The 13,254-nt window shown below is 47.1% G+C and overlaps 1 protein-coding gene across 1 annotated transcript in view; it reads left to right on the forward strand.

Annotated features, from left to right (window-relative positions):
• Nucleotides 1-825: 825 nt before the first annotated feature.
• LOC147679447 (ubiquitin-conjugating enzyme E2 G1-like) overlaps nucleotides 826-13,254 on the forward strand; it is a 71,516-nt gene continuing 59,087 nt past the window's right edge. Inside the window, exon 1 of the mRNA XM_086943015.1 lies at nucleotides 826-1,060. Coding sequence (XP_086799141.1) covers nucleotides 1,018-1,060 — 43 coding nt within the window. The 5' untranslated portion in view covers nucleotides 826-1,017. The remainder of the gene's footprint in view (nucleotides 1,061-13,254) is intronic.

Genomic DNA, 13,254 nt, shown 5'->3' on the forward strand with positions numbered 1-13,254 from the left:
TTGATGTAGAGAGACAGTTTGCTATTTCGATCATCTGAGATTTGCCCCAGAGGAATGATTGAAACCATTTGAGCACTGTGCCTTCAAACCCCATTCTTTGATTTAAAGTGTACAGAAGAGTGTTGTGAATAACAGTGTCAAAGATATGTGCCCCTGGTTTATACAGAAGCAATATTCGTTTTCTTCCATTTATACTTTTAGTGTATCTTGCATGTGCTTCTTGCGTTCGTGAGTGTTTTATTTTGGAAGGGTAGTGGCTGAACCTAAAAATTAGTGGGTAAATTAAAGCATCAGTGCAGCTGCTGAGTGACAGAGTATCTGAGGTATTGAGTAATTATAGGTTCTTGGACAAGTTTAATTAGTAATGTATGCTCTTCAAAGATGGCCTCTCGGTCTCCTAACAAGGTCCGGCTCTACCGCTCTAGAGCAGGAAGCCAAGAATCACATACCGGCCCCGGAGGCGTAGGATTGGCAGCGAAACTACCGCAAAAGACTAGTCAGTGGTGCTGAAATATGGCGGCATGTTGAAAAGGAAGTATTACACCAGTGTTTTAATTATTTTTGGTCAAAGTTGAAGTAATTTATTTCTCGTAGGTTAAGTAGGACTAATGAGTAAATTAAATTACAATACATAATTTAAAAAGATATAATTGAACAGCGATGTCTAATTTTGTATTAGAGTTTGTTATAAATAATTTAGTCTAAAAATGCACCATTAGGAATACGTGTGTCACAAAATTAATTAAAAAGTCGCACTCTGTTGTGATTTACTATTTTTTCCCTTGAATAAGCACAAAAGACTCGAGCTTTAACATGGCTGCTCCGTTTACTAAGGCGTGAATTCGGGCACTGGAACGTCTGGCACGCTTGTCTTTCTTCTATGTCCGTGGCTGAAGGCCGGGGCAGAAGGGGGAATAGAGTCTGTCTGGGCCGGAGATATTGGGGCGCTTATGGCAGCTGGGCTCCTTGCAGGCCCTGTGTTCTGACCCGGAGCGGCTCCAGTCCACGCCCCGCACTATGGCCGACCAGTCGGTACTTCTACTGAGAAAGCAGTTGGCAGGTGACGTGCCCGGTCTTTGTGTGAGAGCCTGGGTGAAAGAGTAGACGTTTTCGGACGGTATTCATGGTATGGGGGAGCGGGCGGCATTGTGGTCTCGGTCATTGCCACTTCTTGCCTTTAGACACCGTGAGAGTGCCACGGCAAACTGACATGTGTCCTTATAAAGCATGTCACAACTATACTGATCCGTGGCCCCTAGAGAAGAAGCTGAGTGGGGACCCGTAGAGTGCTGACCTTTACCCTTCCCCTCTGCTGGTTCCGTAAGAGTTTGCTGCCTTCTGATCCCCCCCGCCCATATTAGGACATGGCGAATTGTAACTTCTGCTGACACCTCCCAAAGTAGCATTCGAGGTGTATACCTAGACATGTGCGGTTCTTTCATGACATGTTAGGGGGTTGGGGTTTCCGGTGTTTTGTGACACCCTGTCCCCAACAGGACAGTCCGGGGTTTCGATGACCTATAAAACTCCCAACGCAACTTATGTGTTGTACAGTGATGAGGGTGGGGACGGCAATTTAACAGTGAAAGCCGAGCCAAGGGACTGGCTTCGATCTTCGACTCCGTGTACGAGCCCAACTCTGAACATATTTGCAACAAAAATATGATGAATTCCCTTCATAATTCAAAAAACGATTTTTTAACACGTATAAGCTTTGACATTAATAAGACATTGTAGCAATGCACTGAGAAGTACTTATTAAAAGTAATAGTTTTGTACAACTGGTAGTCGGGACTCACATGGTCGAAGTGGCTTTATACACAAAAATGAAGAAAAAAGTTTAGTGAAATAACGTATTTGCCTAAGATCATACAATTTAAGGAGGTAAGCTGCGATGTAGCCAGGTTCTTTGGTTTTACTCTATGCAAACCAGTGCAGTTTTTAAATATCTAACGCAAACTCAAAGGCTAAGTGCTTTACAGGACCACCATAGGGTGACCACTTGTCATGGATGGCAAATTCTGGACAGACCAGTAAAAAATTCAGTACAAAAGGTAAAAATTCCAAACAATTTGGTAAACATTAAGGTAAGTCAGTGACCATCTGCTAGTTTAGACAAGTTGGAAAAAAAATCTGGCACACCTCAACCTCCAGTGGACTCAGAAACCTAAATAAATGAATCCGGAAGAGCAGATGGTGTTGGTGACCATCTCGCACCTGATGTCAGGATGTGATGTACTCACAGCACAAGAATGTGTGACCGGGACTCAACTCTTGTCTCAGAACTGGGAGCCCAGACTACCAGTCACAGCTAATTAAAGAGCAGGATGAAATCAAGATCAGATGGGAAATCCTCAACAACTGACTCAAAGGGTTTTTGCTAACAACCGGACAAATAAGGAAAAGAAGAAATAGTTGGGATAATTACTTTAATCAGAGCCCACAATGAGTATCAGAAAGTATTGTGTACATGGGGATTTGTCTCAGCGGAGAGGAGGGAAACAGAAGAGACACTGGCCCCCGGGACACCGCCCATGCCGCACGGCTCCTCCGTAGTGCCCGCGTCTCTGCCCCCGGCGCCGCCGGTTTGCCCCTGGTATCGGTATCCCCCTGCTGCCACCTTTCCTTTTTTACTGCTGAACTGTATTTGTATTTGTGAATTGTGTATTTATTTTTCTCTTGTATTTCTTGTATCTTGCTGATTTGTATTCCAGTCGCCCCTGCCCTCTGTGTGTGCCCTCCCGCTCCCCGCTTCCAGACGCTGCTCCCCCGCGGCCCCGCCCCCTCTGCTTCTGTACCCCCTGCCCATTGGCCGCCCCGCTCCCGCCTCCCAGCTGCTCCGCTCCCGCCTCCCAGCTGCTCCTCCCTCCCACTTGGCCTCATATGGAGGCCGCACGGCGCAAGTGAGTGTGACCTGACCCCAGGCCACGCCGCACGGCTCCTCCGTAGTGCCCGCTTCTCTGCCCCCGGCGCCGCCGGTTCCCCCCTGGTATCTGTATCCCCCTGCTACCACCTTTCCTTTTTTACTGCTGAACTGTATTTATATTTGTGAATTGTGTATTTATTTTTCTCTTGTATTTCTTGTATCTTGCTGATTTGTATTCGAGTCGCCCCTGCCCTCTGTGTGTGCCCCCTCGCTCCCCGCCGCTGCGGCCCGCCCCCTTTGCTTCTGTACCCCCTGCCATTGGCTGCCCCGCTCCCAGTTTCTCCTCCCTCCCACTTCGCCTCATATGGAGGCCGCACGGCGGACGCCCGCAAAGGCAAGCCCGTCTGGACCGTTCCCAGCGCCAGCACCCCTGGCCCCCGCCGCACCCATAGTACCCGACTGAGATACGACTCCGCCGCCCTCAACGCACTCAACATCGGACAACCACACGCCTGCTACCAAGCCACCCCAAAACGCACCCATGGACCCTTCACCTGCCAAGCCTGCAAATTCACCTGCCTCCGAACCTGCACCCCACCCACCGAACACAGCAACAACAACAGCCCCCTCAAGTGCATCCTGCTCAACACCCACTCCATCCACAAACACGCCGTCTAACTCTGGGAACTCCTCGATACCACAGCACCAGACGTCGCCTTCCTCACGGAAACCTGGATGAACGCCTCCTCGGCCCCAAACATCGCCATAGCCACCCCGGACGGCAACAAAATCACCCGGAAGGACCGCGTCAACCAAACCGGAGGAGGAGTCGCCATCATCTACAGGAACACCATCAACGTCATGACCAACGCCAAAGACACACTCACCACCGCCGAACACCTACACTTCCAGATCCACACCGACCCCCAGACCACCCTTAGAGGAACCCTCATCTACCGACCCCCGGGCCCACAACCACAATTCAGCGAGACCATCGCCGATTTCATCAGCCCGCATGCCCTAGCCTCTCCAGAATACATCCTCCTAGGGGACCTGAACTTCCACCTGGAGAAAAACAACGACAACACCACCACCACCCTGCTCGACAACCTCGCCAACCTCTGACTCAAGCAACTGGTGAACACACCCACCCACCTCGCCGGCCACACCCTCAACTTCATCTTCTCCGCCAGCAACCATGTCTCCATCAGCCATTCCTCCGGACTACACTGTACCGACCACAGCTGCATCCACTTCACCTTCAAAAAGACCACCTCTCACCGCCAGACACCACAGATCCCCCGCAGATGCTGGAGCAAAGTCACCACAGACCAACTGACCACATCGCTGAGCCAGAACCCACCTGCCAGCACCCCGACACCAATGACGCAGCGCACAACCTCGCACAGTGGATCACCAACCGCACCGACGACCTCGCCCCTCTGAGGAAACCCCCAGGCAAGACTAGCAACAGAAAAAAACACATGGTTCACAGACGCCCTCAAAATCGCAAAGAAATCATGCCGAACCCTCGAAAAAGCCTGGCGCCAACGCCACCCGCGAATACCACCAGATGATCCGCACCACCAAAAGGACATCGTTCAAAGAATGACTGGACAACACGCCCACAACAGCAAGGAACTATTCAGCATCGTCAAAGAGCTCTTCAATCCCAGCGCCAGCAACGACATCTCACAGTCACAAGACCTCTGCAACTCCCTCTCCACATTCTTCCACTGCAAGATCACTGACATACACGACAGCTTCGGACCCCAGACCCCGCCTCCGACCAACAAACCAACGACCCCCACCTCCAGCCTCAAAGCATGGACCCGCATCAGCACCGAAGACACTACCCGCGTCATGAACAGCATCCACTCCGGCTCCCCCACCGACCCATGCCCTCATCATATCTTCAACAAAGCTGACATCATCATCGCTGGGACGCTCACGGGCAGCCATGCGCTCTACAAATCAGTAAAATAAAATAAATAAATCGCTCCCCACCTCCGGAACGTCATCAACAGCTCCTTCACGTCAGCCACTTTCCCTGAAAGCTGGAAACACGCAGAAATCAACGCCCTACTGAAGAAACCAACAGCGGACACCAAAGACCTCCAGAACTTCCGCCCGATTTCTCTCCTCCCCTTCCCGGCCAAAGTCATTGAGAAGACAGTCAACAAACAGCTGACTGCATTCCTCGAAGAAAACAACTTGCTCGACCCATCCCAGTCCGGATTCCGAGCCAACCACAGCACCGAGAACGCCCTCATCGCAGCCACCGATGACATCAGGAACCTAATGGACAACGGAGAGACAGCCGCACTCATCCTCCTTGACCTGTCGGCAGCCTTTGACACCGTCTGCCACCGCACCCTAATAACCCGCCTCTACAACACTGGGATCCAAGGAAAGGCCCTGGACTGGATCACATCGTTCCTCTCTGACAGAACCCAGAGAGTCCGCCTCCCACCCTTCCGCTCCGAGGCCACCAAGATCATCTGCGGCGTACCCCAGGGCTCCTCACTCAGTCCTACCCTCTTCAACATCTACATGTGCCCCCTTGTTGCCATCGCATGCAAACACAACACAAACATCATATCTTACGCCGACGACACTCAGCTGATACTCTCCCTCACCAAGGACCCCCTGACCGCCAGAACCAACCTCCAGGACGGAATGAAAGATGTCGCAGAATGGATGAAGCTCAGCCGTCTGAAACTCAACTCGGACAAGACGGAGGTCCTCATCCTTGGACAATCCCCATCCGCCTGGGACGACTCCTGGTGGCCCACGCCGCTGGACACCACACCGATACCCAAGGACCACGCACGCAACCTGGGTTTCATCCTGGACTCCTCCCTCACGATGACCAAGCAAGTCAACGCAGTCTCGTCCACATGTTTCAACACCCTGCACGTGCTCCGAAAGATCTTCTGGTGGATCCCCACCGAAACCAGGAAAACAGTCACCCAGGCCCTCGTCACCAGCCGACTAGACTACGGAAACGCCCTGTACGCTGGAAACGCAGCCTAACTTCAGAAACGCCTACAACGCATACAAAACACCTCCGCGAGACTCATCCTCGACATCCTCGCCACAGCCACATATCTACCCACCTGAGAGACCTGCAATGGCTCCCCATCAGCAAGAGGATCACGTTCAGGCTGCTCATCCACGCACACAAAGGGCTCAACAACACGGGCCCGAATACCTCAACAACCGCCTCTCGTTCTACAGTCCCACCCGCCAGCTCCGCTCCACCAGCCTCGCCCTCGCCACCGTCCCTCCGATCCGCAGAACCACCACCGGAGGAAGATCATTCTCCTACCTGGCAGCCAAGACTTGGAACTCCCTCCCCGCACACCTACGACTGACCCAGGACCATCTCACCTTCAGGAAACCCCTCAAGACCTGGCTATTCGAGCAGTAGCGGCACCCCCAACTCCCCTCCCTCAGCGCCTTGAGACCCTCACGGGTGATTAGCGCGCTTTACAAATTGAGTGATTGATTGATTGATTGTCAAGTGGTTGTGAAAGCAGCATCTTTAACATATGGTGGTGTTTTCCCCAATCGGTTACCTATCGATACCTAGGGATTAATATTTACCATTCCACCACTGATTTGCAGGATGGAAATCTGGGCAGAGCGACATGGTCCCTCTGAGCCCAGTTCGCATTTTGGTCTCCTCTTCTGCTTTCATTAATGGGCCACGTGGCACTAGTGAAGATGATAGTGCTATGTATTGTATTATTTTTCAAACCTTCCTCCGCTCATCTCTTGTTCCTTCTGCAGACACCTTGACATGTCCAACGTCTTATTTGGTGTTAGGCGCCACAGGGTAGCTCTTGCCACTTCAAAGCTACCTGTGACTGCGGGTGGATTAGCACTTCTAGACTTGGAACGCTATTATTTAGCTGCAGAGTTCAAATGGGTATTTAGCTGGCCATCTGACCACCTACTGCATTAGATCGGGTTTACCCATAAAGACTTTAAGAGGTACTTCACTAGTGATTGTTTCTTACTGATCATTCTACCCAATGCTACCCGGGGTTATTCAGCACAACATTCTCTTGCCATATTAGAACCCGTAAACTGACTAGGCTCCTACAATAACTTTGCTACATCGGCCCCACTCACACAGGGCAGCTTTGCTCAGGGCAACTCCGTCAGTAACATGATGCAGGCCTCTCAAAACTGGGGAATTCTTTTGTTGATGATGAGCTACCAGATTTCCAAACCCTCATGGCAGACTACAGTCTTCACTCAGTCAATTCCTTTCTTACAAATGCCTTAAACAATCATTAAATACCATATTTTATGTCCACCCCCTAGCACCAACCCCACATGAGGTGTACCAGATGCTCTACACCATAGGGACTCACGGAAAACTGATAAGATGTGTGTACAGAGCTTTCCTGTAACATGGGAACCACTCCAGGCTTTCTCTCCTTACTAACTGGGAGACCGACATTGCCAAAACTCGGCATGATGCAGACTGGGCTAAAATATTGGAATATCCCCACAAAGTATCCTGCAGCTTCCATTTTAAGTATATTCAATTTAATATTCTAAACTAAGCCTACCTTACACTTGGCCGAATTAACAAAAACAAAATATACCAGTTGCAGCCTTGCTAAATGCATTTAGAGACAGTTTAGCTTCATATGTTTTGGTCTTGCACTCCTTTCATACTGGCAGAGGGTTCTCAAGGTGCTGTGGACCACAATGGCCCCTTTACTAACAAATTCCCCTCAGTGGTCCTATTGGGCATGTTCTCAGCCCTAAGTTCGAAAAATCCTCCACCAAGTTTCTCAACCTGGCTCCTCTTCCAGCAAACGCAATTTTACACTGCCCTGGAAGTATTTACTTCCCCCGACTATCGTAAGTTAGACCAGTGTCTTATTCTCTCTGGGTTTCGATCTGAGAGCACTCTGTTACATAGAGAGGAATGAGCTGGTTTCAGAAAAGGTTTTTTTGCACAGGTGTGGAATACTTTGGTGAATGGCTTTAAAGACTGCACCAATTACGATACTCTTCCACCTGTGATCCACCTCCGACACATACATGCACACATCGAAACAACAGCAGTTGTCTGGGTGCACCTATCTCCGACACGCTGTCATGATGTCCCCACTAGAACGCTTACTTCGAAGTACCGCAGGGGTCATTGTTCTGCTTCCCTACCCTGATAGTTAAGGCAGTGGAAACTGGGCCGGACGGCGGGACTGGGCTGTTTTTTTTATGGTTCAGTTTGTTACACAGAAAAATATAAAACTGTTGTACTAACTAGCCCTGCACTGTTCTTCTGTAAATGTACGATGGAATCTGTTGCTACATCCTTGGCTACAATGCTATGTTACCTCGTTTGGCATACAACAATAAAAAAAAAACAAATATGGTAGTGTTTCAGTTTAGTAACTTAGATTTCAACATTGCACTGACATTTATTGGAAGTGAAAATCTTTAAACATGAACTTTAAAATATTAATTAACCCTCCCTCCTAACAATACCAGGAGTGAAGAAAGTGAACCAATTATCTGGTGTCCCTTACATGCTGGCCAATATTATCATCAGTGGTGGAACATTTCTGGCAGATATAACATGCAAGTGAGTTTTTTTTTTGTACACAGTCCATCTTTAACCGAATTACTTGAAAGTGCTCTCAAATGTCACTATCAAGTAAATTAGACACATAAAGTAAATTGATTTTATTTAGATCACACAATTTACTCAGGCAGGGAATCCGGGATTTGAACACAGGCTTCCTGGTAACACACAGTGCACTTAACTCACTGACTAAATTAATGTATTTTTCTCCATCCTCTTTAAAACCAGTACTCTTCTGTAAGACTACTAGTACACTATGTTTAAATAAGTACAGATCACAGGTTAATCTGACACAATATCTAAAAAAAAAGTCCATAATGAAGTTAAGAGAAAAGGGACACCATATGCTAATCTCACAGGCTTTTTAGACATTGGGTAGCTATTCTATAGGTGGGTGAGCTACTGAAAGCTTGGGCCAGGCTTGGGCCTAAAGCCTGGCTCTGGCTCAGCTCGAGGTTCTGTTGGAACCTAAAGCTCACGATGAGCCAACTTTCATGTGACTTCTGCTTGCCTCCCTCCATCTACTCAGGATGTGGTGTTAGGGCCAGTGCTGCTGACTTTGGAACTGGGGAATCAAGTTTTATTCTCTGCATCGACTCAACATCCTGTGATTCTGGACAAAGCACTTAATCTTTCCTTCCTATAAATAATGGATGTGACCTGGTGTAATATAAGTGGTGCTCATGTAAAGTGCTCCAATACCTTTAAGTTGAGATCACGTTATGTAAAAACTGCACAAAGAATTAAAACCAAAGCCTTAACGTAGAGGAAAATACATACCCATTTCCTGGCTAATTTGTATAAAGTTGAATTAAAAACCTGGATAAATCATTGCTTCCCTGCTTGAATTGTGTGATGTTAGGCAAATTTTTTACTTCACCAACAAACTCTTTTCTTCATTAATGCATTTGAAATCACTTACAAATAACGTGAGTTTTGAATACCAGTTGTTCAAAAAAGTATTTCATTTGATTTAATGGACCATAATGTGACCTATTTACGTCAATGCATCACTTTAAAGAAATACATTTCTTTTGAAATTTGAAGTGAGTTTATCATATTTTATGTGATGTTTGTTATATGATTTACATAGCAAACATCAGGGCTCGGCACGTACAGAGGCTGTAAAATCAGAGCCAGACCCTAGGCTCGTCTCTGGCTCACTTCCCCCTTTTAATTTGTTGGCTCGCCCACCTCTAAGCTGTCAATGCAGCGGTTGCAGTTCATTAAAAAAAGTACAGATACTGCAATGAGAACTGGGTAGTATTCTCAAACTATATGTTGATCGTTCACCATCAAGTAACTACATATAAATTAACACACACCTTGACTGAAAAATAAAGGAAAGTTAAAATAATCAGTGGGAAATGCACTATTTCATGTTATGAAACCTCTTTTGGTTAATACGATCACTATGTTTGCAGTCAGAGGCCCACAGAATGTAATCCTGTTTTTAGCAGCAGCGAAAAGAAACTGGTGTATTTTTAGTGCTTTGATGTCCCTGAAAGCACTTTGAATGTGTAGGTCGTCATTTTAAACGTGCATTACACACAGTTTAGTCTAAGCTGCACGAAATGCGCATCTTAAATTTAAAGTTAAATAAAAAAAGTGCTTCCAAAGTATATATTTCAGTAATGTGCAGATAATACCTAGTGCACTTATTTTTATACCTGTCCATTAAAAACACGCACTCCACAACTCAGCTTGAAACACCCTTAAAATAATTCTCAAAAAGAAAATATCTTTGTCTTCAGGCAGCTTCAAGTGACTCTATCAGTTGATGTCTCAACCATCTCCAGAGCATCCTTTACATTTGCCCATTAACCAATTGAACATATTTGCCTTTTTTTGGGGCAGGAGACACCCTGGCAAGAAGACTTGTTTCTTTTTAGCTGTCTGCCGCTCGCTTTGGAACACATCGCAGGATCCTCGCTCCCTTCCTCTTCAGCTGAGAAATCTCAATTTTGTAACTTTTGTCCTTTAGTTGAAAGGCTAAAATTACAGACCAATGCCATCCTTTAATACATCAACTATGGACAGCGAACATTAGGGCTAATTTATGGACCGTGCATGCAAATTATGGACAATTGGTCACTCTAGACTACCAGTAAAATTAACAAGGTCACATGCATTATTTATAGGCATGGGGGATTAATTATTTCCCCAGAATCTTAGGATGTTGAACCAATGCTGAGACTCAAACCACATTTTTCAGTTCCGAATTTGGCAGCTCTGGCTGTAATTCCACATCCTGGGTGGCTAGAGGGTGGCAGTCAGAAGCCACATGAAACCTCGGCTTGCTATGGGGTTGCGTTTCCAACAGGACCTCAACCTGAGCCTGAACCAGGCTTCAGGCTCTAGCTTTCAGTGACTCGCCTACCTCTAATAAGACTGCCAAGGTAGAACCCTCCCCTCCTCTGGTGCCCCAAAACTTGGGAGTGAGAACAGGCCTACTACCTACTCGTAGGACGTGTCCAGCGTCAGAACTCCCCAGAGACTTTATCCTGGCATGGCGACATGACCTGTGACTCGAGCAGCAGAGACACGGAAAGGAAAATAACCCGTGATCAAAAAGGGGCATTGCAAGATAAGTAATTTAACAGTCATTTTAAAAAGCCAAGGCAAGAAGTGGAAATTACAGGATTACTTATCGGTAGTCTTCCTAAACTCTGACTTTGTTACTGCAACTAGATAGCATGGAATTAAAGCATAGCTCCACTGCTGGTGTAGCATCCATATAGAAAAGGCACTACCCTTTTTCGCACCCTGCCCATAGATCGTAAAACTCCAGGTTGAGTGGAGTGCAGGGCTGTGATGAAGAACAGTAGGAATCAGTGTAAATAATTTAGGCTATAACCCTTTGTCCATTCCTCCTTGTCCCAGTTCTTTCAAATGATGACTTAACAAGCAAACAAGGATGCCCTGAACACATACTTATAAAAGTTAAACAGTAACTGTGCATGTCAAACACATTGTAATGCATTTCGCTGAATTGTTTGTAATACGGACACTTAAAAACAGAAAGTGCTTAATCAGCTGATGATATAAAACAAACTTAGCCAGCAGCAATAGAAAAAGCTCCAGACATCTAGGTAACAGAGTGAAACAAAAGAATGAGAGGAGGCCAAGTCAGCAAGCCTACATATGTCAATCATGGACTCTCCCTTGCGTTTCCTCCGTGATGATGCAATTCCTCGAATAGATCATCCCTGTTTAGGTTAGGGAAACAACTGAACTAGTAGAAGGAATAGCAGAAAAGGTCTGACCACTAATCGTGGGAATGATCAGTTTATCCTCTTTATGTCCAATACTAAAAGAAAAAGTGTCCATCTTATGGAATTGAATAAATGAATTCAAAGATTGTCGTTATCAGTAATCTCGGGGCCAAACTTGGGTAAAGCAGTGTCCTGAGAGACGTGAAAAAGGAACAGCATTCCGGGCTTAAAAGGAAAGGACTTTAATACAAGACCTATAGGGAGAAATCTTATGTTAGATTTTCTGCACAAGTGTCACTATCTCTCCCAAATGTTTGGCAGGTGAAATTGCCAACAAAAATGTCACCTAACAGGTCAAACATTTAATGGGGACCTCCTATACAGGTTCAAACTCAGTTTTGTCAGAGGCCTAAGGACCAAGAGATGATCCCAGGAGGGAACCACTGGTCATGCTCTGGGATGAGCCCATTCAAGTCCTGTTAAAAGTGACGATGCTTAACCCTCAATAGGAATCAAAAATCCAGCATGCTCTATAAATAAACGGATAGTTGCCGGCAAGGAAGTAGTAGATAATCCCAACAAAACACTGCTGCAAAAAAGCAAACATAATCAGGGAGGCCCCAATAGGTGCTAATACATCTCTTTCACCAGGAACAGAAGATCTTTTAATACCGTGAATACACTTTCATAGTAGAAGAGGAGACTTGAAAGCTAAATGGTATCTTCTACCTCATTAGACACCCCAACCGCAAAGGACCTATGCGTTCGGCATCCATCACATGTGGTTGGCTGAGGGACAATGATGTCCACCAAAGTAGCAGAGGGTACAACACTTGAGGTCGTTCTGGCCTGACTCTTATTAATTATTCACAATCTTCTGCAGAAGAGGAAAGAGGCAATTGAAATATGAATCCATAGCACGGAATCTGCTCTTTTGGCCGTGACAGAGCATCTTTGGTCTGCCTTAGACGCTGGGCATTCGTCGGCGCTGATCGTGTTGGATCTCAGCGCCGCGTTTGACACAGTGTCCCATGCCATCCTGTTACAACGTCTGGAGGAGGCCAGGATTGTAGGCTTGGCCTTGAAGTGGCTCACCTCGTTTCTTAGCGAAAGGTCATTTATGGTCACAGTTCCCCCTTTTTCATCGGGATCACACTCCATAAAACAGGGCGTCCCCCAGAGCTCCTTCCTCAGTCCCCTTTTATTCAATCTCTATGTCCAACCTCTGGCTGCGGTGGCCAAAAATAGGGGACTGACCATGGTCTCCTACGCCGACGATACTCAGCTGGTGGTAACACTCTCTAGCGACACCAAGAGGGATGCCCTGAAATTTCGGGGCGACCTGGCGGTGGTAGCTGAGTGGATGACCACCAATTGCCTCCTGCTGAATGCTAGCAAATCAGTGGTGCTATTGGTGGGGAAGGACCATGAGTTATGGAGTGAACGCTGGTGGCCTGAAAGCTTAGGCAGCGCCCCCCCTCCTAAGCAGGCTGTCAAAAACTTGGGGGTATGGCTGGACTCAACCCGCAGTTACCAAGTCCAAACCAAAAAGGTAGCTGGGA

This window comes from Lissotriton vulgaris, chromosome 11, assembly GCF_964263255.1.
Source record: "Lissotriton vulgaris chromosome 11, aLisVul1.2, whole genome shotgun sequence".
NCBI lineage: Eukaryota > Metazoa > Chordata > Amphibia > Caudata > Salamandridae > Lissotriton > Lissotriton vulgaris.